This window comes from Anoplophora glabripennis, unplaced genomic scaffold (genome assembly GCF_000390285.2).
Source record: "Anoplophora glabripennis isolate ALB-LARVAE unplaced genomic scaffold, Agla_2.0 scaffold260, whole genome shotgun sequence".
Lineage (NCBI taxonomy): Eukaryota > Metazoa > Arthropoda > Insecta > Coleoptera > Cerambycidae > Anoplophora > Anoplophora glabripennis.
In genome coordinates this window covers 396,530-422,078 of record NW_019416403.1, presented here as the reverse complement: position 1 = coordinate 422,078, position 25,549 = coordinate 396,530, and the positions used below count along the sequence as shown (strand labels likewise).

Sequence of the window (25,549 nt, the reverse complement as noted above, 5' to 3'; positions counted from 1 at the left end):
TTTTTAATTGTTTCTCCTATTACAGGTCTCTTTATGTAGACTATAAAATTAGTATTTCTGCAATCCGTCCATAAAATAAACTTAACTGTTTCTCAAAATGTATTAGAAATTGAACATATGTAAACAAAATGTATGTAGAATGTAGATAAAAAAATACAGGTTTTTAACCATTTCGTAAAACTATTTTTTTAACTTTGTTTTACTGCTGCTTCATCAGTTCCTAATGACTTGGTTAAAGAAGATTTGATATTCCTTATTTATGTATTTTAATGTTTAAAAGGAATTATGTTGAAAACCTACCATGCAAAATTCAGTATTTAAACAAATATGTCGAAAAAACATGTCATTTTAATTCGTATAAATCAACGACAAATATGCGAATATTTCACTTTTACTGTTATATGAAATTGTTTTTCTAAATATTACATTAAAATATAAATAAATAGTTACTGAAACTTCGATCCTCACCATGCCAAAAGTAGAGGACAAAGTACTTTCATTAATTTAAGATCAAATGATCTGTTGCTATGCCATACTTGAAATACCTAATTTTTTTCTAGACACCAATTTATAAGTAAAATGTTTCTAATAAAAATCTTGCAAAGTAGCATCCATGGAGTGGTGAATCAAGTGAAGGTATGTGCACTTATTACAATTCATATTGAAAAGGGTCTTTTTAATGCGTAATTTTTAATTAATTAATTTAATTAATTTATTTAATGTATTACGAAATGTGCTATTTCTTGTTTATAAAACGCCGGCCTTAACTAAAATTCAACTGAAAACCCTATGAAATTGTGAATAGTCGCATTAACGAAACGAATAATTCTAAGACTTGCAAAAAATTAGAAGTAAGTAGCTGATAAAAATGTAATACCATAATAATAAAAATTGTATGGGAATAGTCACAATCATAGAGTCACAATCAAGTAAAAGGCAGACAAAAAGATAAAACAGAAAGAATCCAGAAAAAGAAATAAAAACACAATAAAAAGCATAAAAACAAAGGTATAAAGAAATATAAAACAATATATTTAGATAACGACTAGAAAGCCTTATCAACTAAATACTTTTTTAATGAACTGATTTTGTGACTTTATGCGCTTATAGAGCCTATTAAATATTTTCCACCCATTCTACAGGGTGTTAGCAGTTTGACTGCCTTAATTTTAACAAACGATATAATACATTAAAATAAAAAAAATCTTATACGACATGGGTCCTAAACTCAACCATTTCCGAAAAAAACTTCTACAAATGTACAAAAGTTCGATTAATTAAGCAATATTGACGTAACTGCGTGCATAGAATACCATAGAATACAATGTTTATCACTTTTTTGAACTTCTTTATGCTTAATTCTAAAAAATTATTAGCGTTCTAATAAATTTAAAATTCGATAAAATTCATATCGAGAAATGTGACAACGACGCGGCGGATAACACGAGGTACTAAGCTGTCCAGCAATACGCAATTCAGTTGGTATTTGGAATTGGACCGTGTCTGAGTGTTTTTTGTGTACCATTATTACCTTTTCTTGAGGTGTTTTCCAGCGAGTGCGTGAAAATTGGATACGAAGGTGTCATGGTATGCATCAGATGTGTAGCGTTAGGTTAAGCGCTGTTGTCACGTTGTGATGAAACTCCCCAATATTAATAATCGATGTATTTTGAAAACTGTTAATCTTACGCCCCTGTAATATACAACTTTCTTGTTCATTTATGATTAGTCTATCTCATGCTGAAGTAATGGCAATCAAACTTCTTACACCCTGTATTTAGAGAAATCCTTAGTCAGAATCAACTTTGCAAGGAGCAGATAATATCGACGCTTTTGTCGTGTATTGTGAGTGTGGATATCCTCATTTACATTAAACATGGTTGAATTGCTTAAAACAGTTATAAATCTAATAAATTTATAAAGAGGTCAATGTGAACACACTATATTTTTTAAAATATGGCTCTTTTAGATTTATGTTAGCAATACATCAGCTAATACGTTTTTGTGCAATAAAAACTTTCTAACTATGTGTGAAGTTGCCCAAAAGCATATATATCATTCTTAGTAATCGTTCTGCCTTTGCGTAATAAATATTTATTAATTGATTATGTTTAAGTACGAATCGTAAGTTTACGAAAATAGCCTCAGTCCATGCAAATTAGAAGTCAGTTTTTCACAATGAACAAACCAATTTAAATTTCTATCTAAGTGAAAACTAAGTCGCACACTGTCTTCTGAATTGTAGGAAAGTATTTTTTTACACCCTGTATTAGATATTATGAGTTTTAAGTTAGCAACAAAGCTCATATTCACCCCAGCGAGGGTTATTTTCGTTACCAATACCAATCGGGCAACATTTTTTAAGGCTCTTTAGTAGTTTAGTAGCTAAGTCGTATAACTCGTGAGTTTTCCTACTGGACATTCATATCTAATATTAATAGTCTCATACTGAGATAATTAGGAGTTTTATCACTGATCAAATTGAATATTGTTGTATGGTCTTGAAAATAAATTGTTAGTATTGTGCTACAAATTTACGTTATCAATCAGGTCACAAATTAAAATGCATAATCTGTTAAAGAAATAATTAAGTGGTCTTTGTATAAATTACTAAAGTCGTATTTCAAGGATGTAGTACTTAGAATGTCATTTGGACAACAATTAGAATTGTTGTAAAATAAATTATTTTGTATTAGTAACTATTTTTGAACTGGTATTATGAATCAAGATGCTGATCCGCACAATTAATTGGCCAGTTACTACTGTATTTAATGGCATTTGATGCGAATAAGTTATACATATACAGGGTGCGGCATTAGTGCGTCGCAGTACGATATCTCCGTTATTATAGAATATATCAAAAAACGTTAATTATTATAAAACCTTAAAACTACACATTTTAAAATTATTTTCGTATATACAGTGTTATGTTTTACCAAGGTAAACCAAACATTCTATTTTTTAAATGGGACACCCTATATATTATTTCAATTTTATATTAAGTTCATCTCTTTTATGCTTCTAATATAGGGTTTAATTACATATGTTATACAGGATATTTCAAAAGTTATGGTCAATTGTATACGAGAATCATTCCCATTTCAGCGTCCTGTATACCCTATACCCAATAATTTTTTACAGGCATAACTTTTTGATATTGATACAGTTTTACAAGAAAGTGCTATTTGTGTATTATTGCAGTTAAATATAGGGCGAGCCAAAACTCGAGCACATAATTTTCTCAATTTTTTTAAATGAATCACCCTGTATTTTATTTTAAAAACTGAAAATACACTATGTTCTTTCATTTTTATAAAGCATTCCCTACAGCTAAAATCTTTAATTTCTGAGGTATTTACCATTTAATAACAAAAATAAAGTTTTTAAAAAATTCACGTTATAACAATCTAGAATTAGTCAACAAAGTATCATACAGCTTCAAAGTCATATTTTCTGCTACATGTTTGTAAGTGTGAACAAGTAAAAATTCAATTTTTTTCAAAATTGAGAACTAGATCACCATAAAATTAAAAAAAAATTAACAATATTATTTAGTTCATCAGAACTTTTATCTTTTATAATATAATTTTTTTCAGAATTAATGATATATCATCAACATAAGCGATACAATGTGAATTAATTTGATTTATGCATCGAATAAACAAAATAGGGCCCAAACTAGAACCTTGTGGTATCCCTTGGCTAGTATTAGGTTTGTTTCTGCCGCAGTTGGGGACTGAGGACTGATGTTTGACCAATTGATTCGTGACCTTAGATACGCTGAACGTATGTGATAACTTAAGTGGTTTAGTATATCTGACAGTTTGAAAATAGTTTGAGAGTGCTGCAGAAACAAACCTATTTAAACTGTCCTAAAATTTAGATTTCGAAATATGTGAAGACCATATGTTCAATACTTTAATCTGATTACTTGAATCAGATATTGGGCTGTAGAAGTGTATTCAATGCATCGACTTTAAATTAAAAAAAAAGAGTCAGTAAAAGGCAAGTCATTATTTAATAGTGTGCTGAATCTTATTCTTATTGAAGTGAAAAAGTGCTCATGGGGGGTGAAAAAATTGTGTTAAAAACTTCAAAATACCAAATCAAAACCTTTATAGGATAAATTGAGATTCAGTATAAATACTGTTTAAAAAAATGACAATATTAAAACATATATTTTTATTATCTTTGGCGAAAGCTTTTGCAGTCACAAATTCTCAAAAATATATGTATGATTCAAAGCAATAGTCAATATGTTACTGATTTTTAAATTTGAAGGATGAGAACAAAATACAGTATCCATATTCTCTATTTCAATATTACAAAATATTTGAAATTTTATCGTTTTACGTTTCAGCCTACAACAAACTAACTAGATACCTACGTATTTCCTACATAAACATTTTATGCTGGTAAGAGGCTACTATCTATACCACTAGTGTGCCATTTTCTTCCTTTATTTCAGTGGAATGCGATATTGAAAGACTCTCTTGTGACATTGGGAAAATACTACTTCCAATAAACGTGTCCCAACAGGCGCCATGGGAATTATTACTACCTGTTTAAGAATATTTATTTTGGTAAAAAGTATTATGTTATATTTCGCTTATTTTTCTAGAAGACCGTTGGGCTTGTCTATTTTTATTTTATTAAAATGATTATTAAGTGTAATTTTTATTTAATTTGTACTACAATCTCAATACTACCCAATTGAAGTTAACTGTCTGTTAACTATTCTATATTAAGTTAGTATTGATGTTGAATCAGTAAATTGCAGAAAATTATGAATGATGTGAATAAAAAATTATATAAAACGGACAGGTTCAAGATTCAAGATCAAGAAAATAATTGGGATAATTCGAATAAATGAAAAGAACACTACATACCCATATTTGCTTTGAGCTAATAATTGTTCCTGTATTTCCAGTTACACAAAGATTTTTTAATGTATCTACTCGTATCAATTAACACTAAATACCAAAAATATGTTGCTAATTCTACTGTCAGTTGAAAGGAAATAAGATAATAAGGTTGCTGCTCAAAACAGAAGGGAAAATGTATTTGATGGAGTGCATCAATAAAATCTGCTTACTTCAGAACATCTTCTTTGCGTTAGAGAAGCAAATGCTGTTTCGACCAACATTCTACAATGAATATAAGAATTAAGGAATTTGGAACCTAAAACTTGAAATCAACACGAGTAACAACCAGGATCGGAATGTCAGGGCAATTACTTCAAAATCTTTCTAGAACTTAATCAGTATCATAGTTTCTTCTGAACAATATAACTATAAGTCTCTCAAAACATCAAGAAGACTAAACCAATGACCTGGCAACCATTTCCATTTAGGGATCATGTGACGATTCCTACACAAATATATTTAATTTGATAAATCCTAAGAATATAAAACAGCAAAGTGTATATCTTTATTTCAGATTTTTTGCATTCATATATCGAAATGTAGTTTAGCGCCTACTTAATTTTAATTCCAAATAGACACAGTTCAGTAAATACTCAAATAATCACATTCAAAATTGGAGAAATTTCACCTTCTTTAAAACTTATTGATGAGAACAAAAGTATTCTCAATAAATTACCAGATTAGGACTGGAGCTCATTCTCTGTCTGAATGTCGAACGGTCGAATGTCTGAGAAAAAGTTGTTCGAACTATGGGATTCAATTCACTTGTGAACCATAAAGTGTTAAGTGCACAATGTCGTGAAATTGTACGCAATACCTATGTTTAAATTTATGAAAGAAGAGGCACTAAATGGCGATATAACGAGCGTTCAAATAAAAACGTGGTCGAAGTTGGCTCTGACACATTGGACGTAGGGAGTAGCTTATAGCGACCAACTTAACCTCATTTCTCAACGAGCTGTATAGCAGCTGTCAGTTTCAATAACGTTAATGACTATATAACTTTATTTTAAAGAATAATCGTGATAACAATAACAAACAATTAAAGGAGCTGCGGAAAGTGTCCCCCTCCTTGTTATAACAATAAATTAAAGCAGCTGCTGAAAGTGTCCCCCTCCTTGTTCCAAGCACTTTTCACACCTGTTCCTCAAAGAATTAAAGACATTTTCTAAGATGCTCGGGGTATTGTTAATTTCACGAATCTTGTCTATAAGTCGAGCCTGCAGATGGTTTAAATCAGGAATAGGCAGTTCAAAAATAGTGTTTTTAAGGTAAGGCCACAAAAAGAAATCACACGGCGTAATATCACATGACCTCGGTGGAAATTCATGTTCAGCATTGAGACTTATTAGTCGATTTTGGAAAACTTCCCTCAACATATTCATCGTCTCGCCTGCCGTATGTGCCCTTGCGCCATCTTGTTGAAAGTAAAAGTTTGTAATTTCGTTTTCTTCCAGCTGGTTAACAAAAGGAGCGATAATTTCTTCTCTATACCTTTGCGCAGTAAGAGTACCATTAAAAAAAATAGGTCCATAAATCCTCCTTCGATTGAGAGCACACCAAACTCCAATTTTTTGAGCGTGTAGAGGGCCCTCGACAAAAAAGTTATCTGGTTTTTCAGAAGACCACATTCTCATATTCTGTGAGTTTACGTAACCACTTAAATGAAACCAGGCTTCATCAGAAAAAAAGGTGATATTATGAAGTTCACCGTAGTTGTTTAAAAACCATTCACAAAATACAGCCCGTCGCGGAAAATCAACTTCATGAAGTTCTTGCTGACAAGTTAAACGATAGGAGAACAAACGCAAATCTTTTTTTAACACTGTGTGGCAGGTACCGACTGATACTCCCACCATTTGTGATAAAACACGTACAGAAGTTCTTGGCGCATTTTCCATTATTTGTTGGACATTTTCTTTTAATTCTTCAGTCCGCTTTTTAGGTCGGCCGCTTCCTTCTTTTCTTGTTACACTGCCCGTTTCACGAAAAACATTAACACAACGCTGAACTGCACTTTGAAAAATTTTGTACTCAACAACGCCGGGAAATTGATTTTGAAATTCTATGAAACATTCCTCAATAGAATACTTCCATATTCCATCAATCTTGCGTCCATTTCTAAAGTAGGACTCTATGATAAACACTTTTTGTTCTTGAGAAAACACCATTTTAAACGCTTTTTAAAACGAAAATATTCAAATTGATAGCGGCGATATAGCGCTTTGACAGATGACGTTTAAGTTCATTTGCTATACGCTACGCCCTACGTCCAAATTTTCAGAACCAACTTGACCACGTTTTTATTTGTACGCTCGATATTAATTTCTTTAGGAAAAGTGCAAGAAGGGGTTGTAATGGCAGCTGGTGTGAAAACAGTTAAAAATATCGTGAAGTTAGAGAGAATTATTGCAAATGGTGAAACCTCATCGTTCCATTCTCAGCATAATGACTATAAAAAATCGCCACAAGCTTGGATGACTTTGATCGTGGAACTATTAAAAATGGTATATCAAAGAAAAAACTATAGCTTTTGTATACCTAAGATTGTAGTGGTGGAAAACAAAAACCAACCGACGACTATTAATGGACCGTCATAACATCCAAAACTTGATGGAGGATCTATCGGTTGCTTATATGGATGACACATTCATTATTCGCACTTTCATGAAAATTCTTAGATGGGAAAATTATTTTATATCAAATGCGGAACCAATTTTCAAAACTTAGTCAAAAACTAAGGGACTATCATGATCACATTAACTCTCAAAATTATAAAAAATGGTTACAAACGGAACATGCCATATAGTTTTTCCTAGAAATAGCATGAGGAATTAAAATTAAAGTCAATGTCCAATACAATCAGTGCCGTAATGAACTGCGCATCTCGTGGCAATATATCCAGAAGAACTATGTTTCACATCCAATCTTTCAAGAATCGTATGAAAGTTTAACTCAACATCGCTATTTCATATTTCTGGTGAATCTATTGTAAGGGTTTAATATTTAATATGTTTAAGAGATTTTGGTCATTCTGAAGTCGCAATTCTTGTAATTCTTTAGTTCGTAATCCATAAAAAACGTCCGTTACAAAATATCCTGTTTTCTTACCATTAACAAGACATCCCGTCTTTCCTACAATTGATTTTACTTCTTTCCTTCTTCCGTATTACATCAGCTATCGTATCCCATTGAACAATATACCGTTACTTGAAAAATCAATACATTGTACGTAATATCTGATACCTATTCATGTCAAATGTCTCCGCTTCCAACTAAACAATCGCTCGTTTCAGCTCTGTAGCATGAAAACGCTTCCTTCGTCTTTTATCAAGGATGTTCTTTTGTTAGTTTTCAATCTTGATCGTTTCCGCATTACGGTAAAGCATTATCGATATTACTTATTCCTTGTTAAACGATGGGTTTTTTTATAGACCTAAAAAACACGCAACCAAAAAATTATAATAATAATTATCTTTATTACGTACCTTTATAATTATATCTCTCTGCCACTGATTTAGTTTAAAGTGTTGACAGCTATCAACCATCATTAGAGTGCTAAAAGGGTATATCAACTAAGATAAAAAGTTGTGGTTTTCGCGAATATTGACCATTTTTTTAAAAGAAGTCTTTCAGGTTGCAGCCGATTCTTGGAATGATCTTTAATTATTGCCAAAACATTAAAATGTTGATTAGAAGAAACGACTACTAACGAACGAATACTAACTTAGATCTACTGAACATATTTGGTTGATATTTCTACGGATATAACTGAAAAGTCATACACCTGAATACCATTCCCAATGCAATTTTGGATTCAACTCCATTGTTATCATTATTATTGTAAAAATATCTCAAGAAGTCATAATGGAGGTATTTACCAAACTTTGATGATGGATGTTCTGCTTTGCTTCCGCTGGACAATGTTTTCAGACTTAATGGAAATGTATTGTTTATTTCAAATAGCAAAAAAGCAGTTGAGGAAACAGTTTATATCAGTCATAAACAGCCTTAAAAGGGAAGACTGTATGCCTCTAACAATAAGCTTTGAAATACGCAAATTTCTGTACTGACATTAATTCTTAAAGAAATTTTACTGTATACACCAATATTGTCTTTCAAGTCAAGTATTTGTGTCAACCTTTTAAGTACTTTCTTTTGGTCTTACAAAGCATTACTATCATCTCGAGAAAACGTTTCTTGCTACATATAAACAAGAAATAATGAAGAAAGTATAAACTTAAAGTCATCATATTGCTTTAAAACTTCTTTCAAGGAAAACGGAAACCTATAGGTATAATACTTTTGGAATGATGCCGTAAATATTTGTCCCAGCAAAGAATTTTTATATACAGTAATAAAACTTGTAATTATAATTTTACTGACAAAGTAAAAAAACTGAAGAAGAAAACAGAAATAAAGCAAAGCACAAACAAAGCACTGCTCTGACTGTACAGGTCTGTATTATGAAAATAAAAAATTTAATTGCAGGTAAAAGTGGCGTTGTCTGACAAAAGTCTAATGAAATCTTGTATAGCATAGATGATTTGCACATGAAGGAGATACAAGTGTCAAATTTCAGACACATGTTTTTTATCTGCAAAGAGGCAAATATTTATATAAAGAATAAAACAAAATGCATTACTTAATAATCGTCGCTATAATAAACTTACATTATTTACCAAATTCTAAATAATATACTAAATTCCTCAACGTTTCAATTATATTTTTATCGATACGTGTGGAACGTACAATAGAGTGAAAGCGATTTTATTACGCATAAGTATATACAAAAATACTATAAATCATAAATTTATCTTAATAGTTTCAAATAACAAGAAAATTAAGCCATTGTATTTGAATTTGCTTAATTTATTGCTTTGGCAAGTACGTTTGTTTTAGTCCACCTACGAATTAAATTTTTAAATTGTTTATGCCGACTGTTATTGGTTTATGGCCATATTTTATGAGTATTTTGCAATAAAATCTGTTTACTGGCAATTTTTTTACCAGCAAATCGATAACGAGAAACCATTTTTACCTAGATATTTGATTAAATTTTAGTAAATTTCAGAAATATTGACAAGACACAGAATATTCGATTATTTACGCCTTTTTTGTTATTTATTTTTCTCTTGTTTTTTTATTAAGTACGAGATCTGTCGTGTTGATATTTATTTAAACGTATGGGGAATGGATTTAAATTGAAATCTGAAACAGATGTCTCGATATGTTTACCTCAATGAAATTTTGCCGACTTCCGGCTCTTTACAATTCCAGCGGAAGTACTTGTCAACTTCCTTGTTTTAAGTGGGACGCACTATTTACTTTTGCAATTGCAGAACAAGCATCAATTTTCAACAAAACCATTTATAGCACTTTGAATAGCTTCACCATTTCGAAGAACATTTGGTCAAAGTTTTGTGTGTATGAGCTTTTTCTTAAAAAAAAAAAACGTCTTTTGCTTAGCAGTGAATGATCTTCAAGTTCAAAGCATTAACTATTAAGTCCCCCACATGATTTGATTCAAGTGTAGATATGAACTTATTGTTTCATATAGATTACTTGTAATTATAGTCTATAAAAATTGAGCACGTTTATTGGAACAAATTATAAAATTTATTAAAGAAATAGGTATAATATCGGAAACTTTGTGATGACAATCAAATAAGTAAGCAGTAGGTAGTAGCCTATATTATGCCAGTAAGCGCCAATACGCGTTGTAGTAGCAGAAATAGGCTAAATCTGTGGTCAAGCCTTGTGTCGTTCTATGCTCATAATACACAATGTTACTAATGGCCGTATACAGGCCGACAGAGCAAGCATTAGGGTGCCGATAGATAAGTATCGAATAAATTGATCGATGCGAAGCTTCAAATCAGAGGTAAACATGTACATGTTACTGTACAAAGACGAGGATATTGGGATTATTAAAATGTGAAGTAGTTGACGCTTCATGCTGAAAATAACATCGGTAAATGTTGAACGGTTATTTTCGTTCTTGATATGGGTATTTGACGATCGCCGGAGACTATTAACCGCGGAACACTTAGGACAACTATTAATTATTATCTACAATTGTTTTCCTTATGACTTAGAAATTATTATTTTGTTAAGTTTTGCTGGTACTTATTATTACGTACTATCCCTATATATTTTGTGGTAAGTTCCTTGTGAAGCGTTTAGTGTAGAAAAATATCCCCTTGCAGTTATATGAAGGCAAGGGTGTGTCAGTTTGAATAAAATTACATAAAAAGAACCCAATCTACAGCCAACCCTGTACCACATTGTAGCCGCCTTAACATTTCCGATATCTAATAATAATGATACAAGACGGACCTATCTCTAACTTTTGCATTTTTCTTCAAAACGAAGCGGATTAGTGAATTTGAATTTGATCTGCTAGAACCAAGAAGCTAATCTAAGAAATATTGTAATCTAAAATATTCCCAGTTTGTGATTATAAGAATACCTACGTTATACACCGTGTCCACCTAGTGCGCGTAAGACCAATATCTAGGTTAATAAAAGATATAACTTAATTTTTTTTTCTACAAGTTGCCTACTTTCCCGAGCTGCACAAAATGAAAATATATTTGCATATACAGAGTGTTCAGTTTTTCCTGGGCAGGAACCAACTTAATTTTTTTAAATGGAAACTTATATTTTTATGGCATTATCGAATTCTACGTGAAAAATTAACGGGACTTTGTGTTATGATCCCTATTAAAATATTGATGTTTTCGAGATAATCGACTTTTCATTTTTTTCTTATGTTTCGTCACTTCTAGTAGTTGACATAATTATGATTGTATGACAGCTAGAAATTATTTTTTATTTCAGGAACTGTAGAGTGTAGATGGCTCTTTCAAAAAACGTGTCAAAAGTTGACCTGCGATATATGGGGGGCAAACCTGATAATTTAAAATTTGAAAAATCTCGACTTTTTCAAATAGCTGTGTTTTATGATTTCATTAGATGCCTTTCTGTAGAACCTACAATTTTTTAATAGCTTTCCCTATACCTAAGTTGCGTAGTTTGTGCAAAAAAAACAACAATTTTTATGTAAAATACCGGATTTGCGCCCGTTCCTTTGTCGGGAAGAATATTGTAAGACTATTTATTTTTATTAAATTTATTAGTTGTCTAGCTACACTATTTAAAATAAAAAATAATAACTGGGCTGTCATACAATCTTAATTATGTCAACTACTAGAAGTGACGAAACATAAGAAAAAAAAATAAAAAGTCGATTATCTCGAAACCTATCAATATTTTAATAGGGATCGTAACACAAAGTCCAGTTAATTTTTCACGTAGAATTCGATAATGCCATAAAAAATATAGGTTTCAATTTAAAAAAATTAAGTTTGTAAATATTGGATAGGTGGATACGGTGTATAATATGATTTAGGCAAAGGATCCCGCATATTCGTTATGAAAAGTGGCTTACGGCAATTTTTTTTTGAAACGTTGCTATGTGATAGTTCTGATCGCTTTGATCAAAAGTCTCAATGGGCACAAAGTCTAAAAGTCCTTTGTTTTGGACCTACAGCCCTGAAAGTTGAATTTTTTCTCCCTTACGCTGCGTAGTAAGAGTACAGTAATGATTCTTTTTTGTAAAATTGCATTACATTAATAGTAAATGGACCTTGCCCGATCGATTAGAGATGTTTACATAACTTTACTTAGCACAATGCGGTATGATCATGTATCCCACAAAACATGTGTCTATACTGCCTATGCTCATTCAACTAGAAGAAGCGTAATAGTCGATGCACAACGAACTATCGGAAACTTTACGATCATAATGAGTATGGAGATTAGTGCTTTTTTAAATAATAGTTGTATAACAAGTTTTAATATGCGCTATACACATTATTCAAGAGAAATATCTCCTTTCAGTGTAGGTAAGTCATTTTATTTTAATCCTAGTAGTCTGTCGTTACCATACTGGTCCCCTTGTCTGGGAAACCCTTTTGTCATCTTTCTTTAACTTTTTAGATTTGAAAAATATAAAACAATCTAAATACGAAATCTTTATAATACAATTGGCATTCGAGTCGAGTTTTTCATAAATTAACGATTAGTAAGTAAAATCTGTGTCTTCCTGATCATATTACGTCTTACAATATCATTCGGATATATACGCGCAACAGTATATCCAAATCAGGTTGAAGTTAAATTCATGGCAATAAAAACAATGTTTTCAGTGTTTGTGTGTGACAGTATGTCGGCTTGATAAACAGGCGTTTCAGACAAGGGTTAATAATTGATCCGTTATCTTCTAATAGGGATTATTATTAGGCAAATACACACGGTAAGATAATGTTGCTTTTCCGATGATACAGTCAGTATTTGCCGCGCATATGATTTAACTACTCAGTGATTCTACCGATTTTAGATATTTTATAAAACTTTCGTTGAACCCATTTGCGAATGTGATGTGAATTGACCATAACTGAGATATAAAGATGTAAAGTAAATAAGTAAGTAACAGAAAGATAAGATTTTTAATAATCTATTTATTTGCGCTTGTAACAATTTTTTATATTTACTGGAATTGTAATTTAATCCTATTCTACTGTCATAGAACAGTCAATAGAAACGTCAATTTGAGCAAAAAAGTTCATATGGACAAATATCCGAAAACATTCAGTAAAGAAGATACGAGATTACAGAAACGGGCACAGGTTTTTTAAAGAGTGCAACAATCTCAAAAAAAAACAGTTTTTTATGCGTAGCACAGTGGTGGAAATGCAGAAAACAATTGAGATCTTTTTTTTAATATAAATAATTTTTCAGGAAATACTCGTTAAAATATTATTTCATTCGAAATACCTACATAAGATACGCCTATATTTCTTTATAGCAACAATATCCATTGTTTAAAAAAAAGTAGAAGTACTTTTTTTCGTTTGATTCTGAAAGAAACAATATGGCTGGTGCTAGTATCCAATCCTTCCCAATACAAATTTGCATCGTATTCATTGCGTTTTAGAGTTCAATAACCCTTAAATATAGCATTAAATATTTTTACCACTAATTGTGTTACTGTTTTTTATTTTTAGGAAAATTTGAAAACGATACACTGAACTTTTGCACCATTGTCGAATAAATTACTAATATGTATACATTTTTTTGCGCTTTTATGATGCAAATGGGCAAATGCCAAAATTAAATGCTATTAATTGCTTTCAAATTTTACTAATACATTTTACAAATTATAATCTGAAAAAGAATTAATAATAAATGTGGCAGGAATCCTTTAATGTCATTTATAAGGCCTATTAAAGCTTGGACGATTAGAACAATAGTCATCATTTCGTCGGTTTAAACTTTTCGACCTCTCTTTTCTTCAGAATAAGCTCTGAAACTGGAGATTAACTCCTCTTACTGGTATCTGTGCACTAATCCATACCGTCTATCTCGCTAGAATTCCGATATTAGTTGGGTCCATCGTTTGCCCCGTATTTGCTCTATATTCCACAATTGCTTATTTTTCTATGTTGTCATTGTTCATTATTCTTCTGCTTATCTAACCTCATACTAACGTGTGTTCCAGTTTGACTAATGTAGAGTTTTCCACATGCAGGTCTGGTCATAGTTTTATTTTTTCTCTACAAAGTTAGTAAATTATATAAATATTTCACCAGTCTCTCCTAATAATTCTGACTCCGCTCCCATATCATTTGTATAACTTTATGCCATCGATGCCATCGCAAAGCCTGCGGTTCTAAGCTCTCCTTGATTATTGGTTTATTGTCTGTGTCTTGCATTAGGGATTTGGGAACAACGTACGTCTAAGATACGTGATACGGAAGATATTGGACAATAATTACGTTTTTGATTTATTGCGATGGCATAAAGAGTATAAGCCACGACCTGGAATTGACAGCAGTGTTGCCATATGTACAGTAATTACCCTATTTGTACGATATTTGTTTACAAGAATGATAAGAGGTTTTTAGATCATACTATATCTTCGCCAACAAATAATTTCATCTTTATCGATAAGAACTGACTTCCTGTTCTGCTTTTCCCAGCAAAAATTCAACTCTCGTAAGACGGCCCATATTTTGCTTCTACTGATTTTTGGCAAATCGTTGTCGTCTGAAAGTTCACTTAAAATTTTGTTTAGCGTTGGTATTTCTTTTTTAAAATAAAATGAGTGTACTTTTCTACGAATGACATTTTCGAAGTAATCATCTATAACGACTTTTGACCTCCCTGTAGATGATTTTGGGGGATTTACAGTATCTTGTTCATTTTTTGTTTCCTTTAAAAGTCTGTAGATAGTCGATTTTCCAATCCCTGTCATTTTTGTTAGCATTAGTGTTACCCGATAATTACCTGAAACGAAATATTACCACGCCCATGGCCGGTTCTTATCTCGGGGTTTTATTACTCTCTTTCATTTCCAAACAGACTAGAAAGCATTCCAACTTTATTACAAATTAATTATATTTTTTAGAAAAAACTAAAACGGTATTCTAAAATAAAATGAGTGGTAATTCTTAGGCAAAATAATGAATTATTTTCAAATGCTTATTAAATAAAGCTTATTATTAATTAATAAGGTGTTCAAACAACCCACCTGCTTGAGCTTCACAATACCCTAATCTGTAGTAAAATTCTTGACGAACATTTGACAAGATTTCAGGAGTAACTAATCCTAAAATATTTCTAATTTGCGGCTCTTTCGTATCGATGTTTGTAGAGAAGTTGCGTTAAATGACCCCATAAAAAGAAGTCACAGGGAGTCAGATATGAAGATCGAGGAGGCCAAACATTTACGTTTTGAGGGTACTGCGTTCTTAATGGTATACTTAAATGCTTGTTTTCCCGGGACCAATATTGAACCACTGAAGGATTATGACTGCCAAGTACGGAAAAAGATGATTCGTCTGTAAATAAATCTGCCTAGCAAATTAATTATTTTCATCTATTTTTTCCCTAATGGATTCACAAAACTCCATACGCCTTATTTGATCACCAGGAATAATTTCTTGAGTAGTTTGCATTTTATAGGTTTTGTAACCCTTCTTTTTTAAAATGCGACGAACTATACGACTTGGAATGTCAAGTTCTTCGGAAATTTGGGAGGAAGAACACGGCTCACTTGTTTCCACAAAAGCACTTCTTTTTCTCTCCTTGCTTCAGGAATTTGACGAGGTTCCTGATTGGTTCATTTCGTACACCGATTAACACATCCACACTCCTCAAACTTATGAAAAATATTCAAAACAGTTCTAGCAGTGGGGACTGGTTCGTCGGGTTATGAAAATATAAATCAACCAATGACTTCCTCTGCACTTTCTGCACGACAATACCATTTAATAATATTAATTTTTTGTTCGACACCGTACACCATTTTTATTTTGTAATATTCCGTTTACTTCTTACCAAACAAACAGGAAAGCGCTTTAGGTATTCGGTCGGTTCACAAAAAATGCAACCGGGGCACGTGCGCTCCCAAAGCCAACCAATTACAAGAGTCCGAGTCGCAGCCTCGATGATATATGTCACGTCCGACCCCTTCCACCCGAAGTTGATAGGGGAGATGCGTGTAATTTACTTAGTCTATGCGAAAGAAATATCTGGCCAGACCGGCATGCACGTAATGAACACACCCTACATAATAGATAATTTTTACATTTTGTCTTGGAAAAAGCTATTTCTATCTTCCTTGAGATTGTGTTTGTCCAAGATGCGACATTTCTTCAGTACCATCAGTACATCCCTGTATGGCAGAAACGTTGTGACCATATATTCCTCTTTTTTTCTCATCCCTATATATTTGTGAAAAGACCTTAACGCTCAATTAGCATGATAAATTAACCATCAGGCAAAATGCCTTAGATGAGGGTTTTACAATAAATTTCAAGGACATCGAAGTACTTGTGAGAACCACAGGGTTTTATAACCTGTCGAGACAGAAGGATATTGGAAAAACAACATTTAAATAACATTACGCTTTCGGATGAGTAGAACCTGGTTACTTCTTCTAAAGAACAAGCAATAGCGCGAGGAGAGAGTGTTCGTTACACCACTGCATAGGCCCGAGAGCATACAAAACGGCACTAACCATACCGAAAATAAACGTGAACTAGTTCTTTTTTTGTGTACCCATGGATGGATGCGTTCTTCTGTGCTTTCAGTCGAACCATAATACGATTTTTATATTGTGATCGACCTTATTTTTATAAAAGAACGTGAAGAGTGTGTGTGTGCTTTTTACAATTGAGTGTTAACTGAAGTTCTTGCATTTGTGAATTATATGGTGAGTCATCTCTGAGTATTTTAGCATGCTTACTAATTGTTAATTGACTTTTCTGTACTGTCTAAATGTATATCTTGCTGATCAGGCATACCTATTATTGTGAGTTGTTATGGAGGCCCATTAGCTGTGGTGATACGGTCTAGTTCTGAGGTATGGGATGCCCTAAGGCTGTTAGCTGCGTGTGATACAGTCCGTCCGTTAGCTGCGTTGACACGGAGGATATCTCGGGGACTATTAGCTGCGGTGACATAGTTTGGCTTCGGTACGGATGTGTCCGGCGACGAACTATCTCATTGTCAGTGTTACAGTGATTCAGCCAATTTTGGTTGTGCCTATGATTGATAAATAGTTGAATGATTTGGCAATATTAGAAAAAGATGTTTTGAATAGAGCCAGCTGCAGCAATTTGAGAAATGAAACGATTGATTGATTGATTTAAGTTGTAAAAGTTATGCTTAAGGTGAGGTTTTACTTGGATAATCATGTGTTGTTTCTTTTTATTTCCGGAAAAGGGTCTGAGCTTATCTTAAGACGTGAATGAAGATCGTTCCTAATGTAAGATAATATTTTTTTACACCCTGTATTACGACCCTATTTTAAATATTACGAGTTTTAAGTTAGAAAGAAGGCACGTATTTGCCCCGGCCGGTACAGCATCTAGTACTTATAAAAAGGCTCAAGTGGCCAGTGAACGCCCAATGGCTTTGTTTAGATTATAAATTTCAAACAGACCCTTTACCTAAACTTTGAAAAGAGATCACTTTTACGTTGACTATGCTGTGAAAATATTGTGAATTGTGCCTCAATTGAATATAGGATATTAGATGAGTTTTCTCACTGAGCACACCTATTTATTAGAAGCAATGGCTTATTCATATACAGGGTGACCCATTAAGAATGGAAACACTCGCGTACAACAGTTGTTTATGGACCGATTTGATCCGGGTTTTTTTTAAAAGATAGATCTCCAAAAGCTCTATCTCGATGCAATATTTGAAGACGAAATTTTAATTTTCAAGGCCTACTACGATTTTTTTTTAAGTGAAAAATAGCAAAATTTTGTTAGCGATTTTTTTATAAAAAATCTGACTACACCACTGGATTTAGGAACCCCTCAAATGCATTCGTACCAATTTTTGCGAAAAAAAGTTTCCCCTAAAAAAGTTATGACAATATCGGCATCACCAGTGTTTGCCGTTGTTGGTGAACCTATTCTTTTAAATGGAAACAAAATTAAATAACAAACACTGGTTTAATCATTATTATTAAGAAACATAAAAACTAGTATACGTAAAATAAACAAGTTCGTCAAATTATTATTATTTCGTGGTTATTATGCCAAAACTTACAAATATTACCTTCTTAGACAAAAATAATTACATTTATAATTTTTTTATTCAAAAAGCCACTGGATTCTACAACCATAATCCAATTTTTTGTGAAGAATTTTCTGAAAAAAATATTACGAGATGGCAAGAAAATAACGTTGCTTAAAAATAATATGAACAAAATTTGGTAGGCTGTGAAAAATAGAAGTTTAGACAACAAATGTCAAATTTCACAAGTAGTGGCACATTGTAATATTATGAGAAAATTGAAATAGTACGCCTTTCTGGAGAAAATGATCGGACGGCAAGAGAGGTGTGTATAATTTTTAACAACAGACATCCAGATAGACCTAATATTACGCATAGCACAGTTTTTAAAATAAACAATACTTTTATGGAATATGGTGCTGTATCAAAATGCATTTTAAAAAGGGACAATCAACAGAGAAGACGTATTCACGAGCAGGAAATTTTAAATTATTTTACAAACAATCCTCAGAATAGCCTCAGGATTGCTAGTTTAGATTTAAATTTACCTAGAGATAGTATCCGACGCTGCCTAAAAAAAAATAACATAAAACCCTATAAACCTAAGTTTCTTCACACTCTGGAACCAGGCGATAATGAGAAACGAATGGAGTTTTGTCTCTGGGCACAGGGACAATATCTCAATTACCGATTTCTTTTAAAAAATATCTTATTCAGCGATGAGGCCACATTCACGACTAATGGAATTGTATCATCACAGAACTCGCGGTGTTGGGTTTCAGAAAATCCAGAGTGGATAATTAATTGCCGAAGACAATATAGTCAGAAAGTTAACGTTTGGTGTGGGATACTTAACGAGAGAGTCATTGGTCCGTTCCTCTTTGAAGGGAATATGAATGGCGAACAATTTTTACATTTCCTTCAGAACGAATTTTTTAATACAGTCGATAATCTTCCATTACAAGAAAGAGTAAATCTACATTTTCAGTTGGATGGATGTCCAATACACAATGCGAAATAAGTCAGGGAGTGGCTTAACGAGAATTTCCCCAATCATTGGATAGGTCGAAACAGTCGATTAATTCATTGGCCACCCCAATCTCCGGACCTTACCCCACTTGATATTTTTCTGTGGGGCTTTGTTAAGTCCAAAGTATATAAGATACGGCCAATTAACCGGGAGGTATTGGGCACTAGAATAAGGGAGCGTGTGAGGAGATTAACGCGCATCAATTACGAAATGTAAAAAATATAAAAAAACGTTATGAAAAATGTATAGAATTAAACGGAGGAATAGTGGAAGCTATAAAAGTTTAAATTTAATGACGTTATTAGTGTACATCAATTTGACAGACTCCTTTTTCATTTTTAAAAATGTAATCTTTTAATCATTACTTTTTTTTATCAATTGTTGTTTATATTAGAGTAATTGTTGTTTATTTTGTGTATACTGGTTTTTATGATTCTTATTAATAATTATTAAACCAGTGTTTGTTATTTAATTTTGTTTCCCTATGGGTTTTATGGGTTTTTATTTAAAAGAATATGTTCACCGACAACGGCAAACACTGGTGATGCCGATATTGTCATAACTTTTTTACGGGCAAACTTTTTTTTGCAAAAATTGGTACAAATACATTTGAGGGGTTCCTAAATCCAGTAGTGTAGTCAGATTTTTTATAAAAAAATCGCTAACAAAATTTTGCTATTTTTCACCTAAAAAAAAAATTCGTAATAGGCCTTGAAAATCAAAATTTCGTCTTCAAATTTTGCATCAAGATAGAGCTTTTGGAGATCTATCTTTAAAAAAAATACCGGTTCAAATCGGTCCATAAACAACTTTTGTACGCGAGTGTTTCCATTCTTAATGGGTCACCCTGTACATAGAATGTGAGTTTTCTCACTGGGCATACCTATCTATTATAGCTTATTCATATAACTTGTAAGTTTGTTTCACTGAGCATACCTATTTATTTGGATTAGTGGTTTATTCACAGTTTACTTACTGAATATTCTTATTTAATATTGATAGTTTCATCGCAGGCATAACTGTATCTTGAATATTGTCATATCATCTTGAAAATAATAATTGTTAGAGATGTTATATAAATTTACGTTGTCAATCTTATTGAGAAGTTAGATATTTGATTTGCGAGCATCGTTAATAATTAGATTGCATATTATTTTGAAGAAATAATTAAGTGTCTTTTGCATAGATTAGTAGTCATATTTCAGGATATACCCAATAAAGTAAAATGTAATTTGAGTAACAATAAGAGTTGTTATATGACGGATTATTTTGTGTTAGTAACTGTTGAGGAATTGCTGTTATGAATTGAGGTGCTAAATCTGCACAATTGATTGGCCCGCAAGATAAATAACAAATATTCACATGTTTTCAACGTAATAATCGACAACCGATTTCTACCCTTCTTACCTCTTTCAATCCTTTATTTCTCCTTACGAAAAATAACAAATCTTACACTAACGACAGCCAGACCCTGATAATTAATTGTAAGTAGACAAATGTACAGTTATCTCCAATGGCATCTTCAATGCCCGGCATACCTATGCCTAACACAACCAGTTTATTTTTTTATTATTTCCGGAACCAACACTAAATTGCGGCACATCGTTGAGGACAGCACTCAAACCGAAATATTGCGGTTTGAGAAAGATTAGTTTAAAATAAAAAATTATGCTTACACTGGGAGCTAAAATTGGATGACAGCTGTGCGAAATTAGCAGTATTCTTAATAAACTTATATGTTTACATGTGAAAATTCCATCTATTCTGTCTATGTAACCGAGATCTTTGACCTACTTTAGCTACACTTCAAAGTGAGCTTCGGATTATTTTAGCGGCAAAAATATAAAAGCCATTGACACTATTCTACTCTGAGTAATAAATAATATGTGTTAATTATTACGTAAATAATATAACTATTATTGCGACATAAGTTTATTATAACATGAAGTAAACGTACATACTGTAAATATTTATATTAGCACATATAGTCATTACTTAAAAACCTAAAACAATGTAAAACATACTTCAAAGCGGAAGTTATTTGCATTTGAAATTTGTTTATTTAAAGAAATTGTTAAGTAAGACAAAATTCAACAGAGTTGTTAATACCTAATTCTACTTGCCCGAATAAGAACACAAGAAATAATACCTATAAGATATCCAATAAATTGAAATATGCTATCCATAAGTAGGTACACTGTAACATAAAGGTTATGTACCATCTGCTGAATTTCCAGTAAAAAATTCCAAACTGTAATTATCCCAATTTGGAACCAACAAAATGTCTTCAAGTATCCTTAAAAAATAATCCGGTTGATCTTTGAATAGAACAAACTGGATATATTTCTTTAAATTTTATAACGAATGCGATTAAAAATAATGTCCAGTTTTAAATTTATTAACTTACCTCTAATGTTTTCTTAATTTTAATTTCATTCTAATGCCATTCTTAGATTTTAAAACTGAAGACATTCCAATATCTGGTCTAAAATCCGGATCGGGTATGAGTTCGAAATGCATTAAAAATTTAATAATACATGTTTTGAGCTCATACATAACATATTTTTGCCCTGAAACAAAAACATCATTATTTGAAATAAATCATTTAAAAAATTAGCTATCTATTATGGCAATATCTTTGGAATTCAATTGATTTTTACTCTAAAATGTATGTATAAAATATCAGAAACACAATATAACTGTTTAAAGAATCTATAAGCTCGTATAAAAGATGACAATATCTTGAAAAGCAGTCAAGAGTAATAAAAGTATATACAGGGTGATTCACAACTTATCCAAAAAAAATTAGGAATAGATGCGGCATGAGAAATGGAGTCAATATTGTAAAAAAATTTTTTGTAAAATCCTTATAGTTTCTGAGAAAAAAATTATTGAAGTTATAGCACATTAAACCACTACATATCTGGACAACTGTAGTCTCCAGCGTCATTCGCAATACGCGTGGAGAGCCATGTGACTCCTAATACTGAAATCCGTCATTGCGGTAGTTTTTACCTGTTATCTGTGGTATTTACATCAGTTTTTTAGTAGTTAGTGTCAAAAATGGCTTGCGTGTATAGCAACTCAGAGTTGATGGATATCGTTTTAATTTATGGTGAAGCAAGACAACATTTGTATTATGGTGAAGTATTTGTGTTATGGTGAAGCAAGACATCATTTGTGTTAGTTCGTAGAAAGTGAGTAAGACGGACCCAAATGTGTTTACACGTGAGTGGATAAAATTTTGAACAATTGCTGTTGCAGCATCGGGTATGTCAAATGATCTTATTATTTAAAAACACAAATTAATTTTATTAATAATTAATAAAGGCAAAAGTATTTGAATTTGCCGATATAGAATAGGTGCGAAAAAATTCTATTTACATATTTCTTTCCTTACGAAAGTTTCTGTCTGGTTTTATCACGCCGCCATACCGGTCGCATTGTGCGAGCTCAAGTTTTACAGTGGACCAGTTTCCAGTGCCGTGCAGAAGTATATTTTTAAATCAATTTCGAACTGACCTTTTTGATTTTTTCTTTACAAAATTGTATTTGTAAGGGTCCCCTGTACATTTTTTTTTTGGATAAGTTCTGGATCACCCTGTATGTTTTAATCCTTCATATTCTTTGATTCTTTGCAAACATTTATTTTTATTGTGTTTTTAAAATTTTATTAAATATGTTTCTATTGAAGCTATGATATAAATGTTCCACAATGGTGGACTGCTGGGAATATAAGTAATGGAAAATTAGCCGTATTTATGCAAAACTTAAACATTTTTAAAGAAAAAAGAGCGGTATCTAAATCACTTGCCATTAGAGACTACAGAAACTACGTATCCGAATGCGGCAATTCAATAAAGAATAACCCAAAAACTTTTTGGACATTTGTCAATAATAAAAGAGATCATACGAGAATCCCTGGTAGAATGCATTACAACAATTTGGTGTTAAACAAACCGCAAGCTATAGTTAATGCATTCAGTGATTATTTTAGTAGTGTTTTTCTTCAGCCCAATGTGTCTTCTGCTATCAATAATAATCCGATAATAGATATTAACTTGCCTAACTTAAACATTTCGCTTTTTACGGAAAGTGTCAATTCGTTAGTTAAAAAATAAAATTACTTGTGGTCCTGATGGCTTTTTCAAATTAACTTTCTTGTGCCGAGAATTAATAATCGTGTGACATGTAATATTTTATTGAAACCACCTCTGTTATATTCAGCAACTATAACTCTGTATGTCATATATGTGGTATTTTCAATTGTAGTTTTGGTGTACTATTACATAATTTTTAAAATAATTGTGTTGTACCGATATGCTACTGTAATTTATGCATGTATTTGTTTCTTNGTTTTACAGTGGACCAGTTTCCAGTGCCGTGCAGAAGTATATTTTTAAATCAATTTCGAACTGACCTTTTTGATTTTTTCTTTACAAAATTGTATTTGTAAGGGTCCCCTGTACATTTTTTTTTTGGATAAGTTCTGGATCACCCTGTATGTTTTAATCCTTCATATTCTTTGATTCTTTGCAAACATTTATTTTTATTGTGTTTTTAAAATTTTATTAAATATGTTTCTATTGAAGCTATGATATAAATGTTCCACAATGGTGGACTGCTGGGAATATAAGTAATGGAAAATTAGCCGTATTTATGCAAAACTGAAACATTTTTAAAGAAAAAAGAGCGGTATCTAAATCACTTGCCATTAGAGACTACAAAAACTACGTATCCGAATGCGGCAATTCAATAAAGAATAACCCAAAAACTTTTTGGACATTTGTCAATAATAAAAGAGATCATACGAGAATCCCTGGTAGAATGCATTATAACAATTTGGAGTTAAACAAACCGCAAGCCATAGTTAATGCATTCAGTGATTATTTTAGTAGTGTTTTTCTTCAGCCCAATGTGTCTTCTGCTACAATAATAATCCGATAATAGATATTAACTTGCCTAACTTAAACATTTCGCTTTTTACGGAAACTGTCAATTCGTAAGTTAAAAAATAAAATTACTTGTGGTCCTGATGGCTTGCTCAAATTAACTTTCTTATGCCGAGAATTAATAATCGTGTGACATGTAATATTTTATTGAAATCACCTCTGTTATGTGCAGTAAATATAACTCTGTATGTCATATATGTGATATTTTCAATTGTAGTTTTGGTGTACTATTACATAATTTTTAAAATAATTGTATTGTACCGATATGCTACTGTAATTTATGCATGTATTTGTTTCTTTCTAATCTATATTTCGGTATTATTTATTTAGTCCAGTTATTATATTAATATTTTATTTTTATCTGTAGTATTATTAGTTTCTGTTGTTTTTTACTTTGTTCTGTAAGTGGAAGTACTTATTCAGTTGGACAAATAAATAAATATTATTATTATTATTATTTTTTCTGTAAAAACAATTCATTTGAATCAACAGACTTGCGCAAAAATATAGGGTGTTAATGTGTATGTGTCTCAATTTTTTTTAACCAAATCCATTTCGAGAACCATCCTCTGTCGACTGTTTAAATGTGAATAGAAATACCTTGTTTGTACAGGGTGTCTCACATTTAAATAGCAGGACTTCAGGAATCAAAAGACCTCATTTTGAGTCTAAAAGTTTCTATAGATATAGGTCCTAAAACGCTTCGTTTTTGAAATACAGGGCGTTCAATTTTATTTTTGTTTTATTTATTTATTTTTTAACTAAATAACCGCTGACAAAAAAAATCATCATGTTGCGGCGAAAGACTTAGTATTTGAGGGCAAATAATTTGACACAGAAAATCATCGCATATTAGTTCCAGTGGTGGAGGTAGAGGGGTCTCTATTCATATTTTTATAAAAAAAAGTATAGCCGATTTGATATTTTGCAAATGTTTTCGAAAAATATGAAAGAGCATTCAATTTTACCCAGAAAAGGCCCTCTTGTCCAAAGTCGATAGGAGGTGGCGTTTTCAAGAAAAACCGAAAATACTGTTTAGAAGT

At 31.9% G+C, this 25,549-nt stretch overlaps 2 protein-coding genes across 4 annotated transcripts in view; one reads left to right on the top strand and one right to left on the bottom strand.

Moving 5' to 3' along the window:
* Positions 1–25,549, top strand: part of LOC108906859 — a 267,026-nt gene that overhangs the window by 143,920 nt on the left and 97,557 nt on the right. The window lies entirely within an intron of this gene.
* The window catches only part of LOC108906861 (cytochrome P450 4d2-like), a 26,013-nt gene continuing 21,942 nt past the window's right edge, over positions 21,479–25,549 (bottom strand). Inside the window, exons 7-8 of one of the 3 annotated variants that reach the window (XM_023454444.1) lie at positions 21,962–22,124; positions 21,479–21,888 (exon numbers count right to left, since the gene is read on the bottom strand). In XM_023454444.1, coding sequence (XP_023310212.1) covers positions 21,964–22,124 — 161 coding nt within the window. In that variant the 3' untranslated portion in view covers positions 21,479–21,888; positions 21,962–21,963. The remainder of the gene's footprint in view (positions 21,889–21,961; positions 22,125–25,549) is intronic. The other 2 variants (XM_023454443.1, XM_023454445.1) reach the window with 2 other exon arrangements.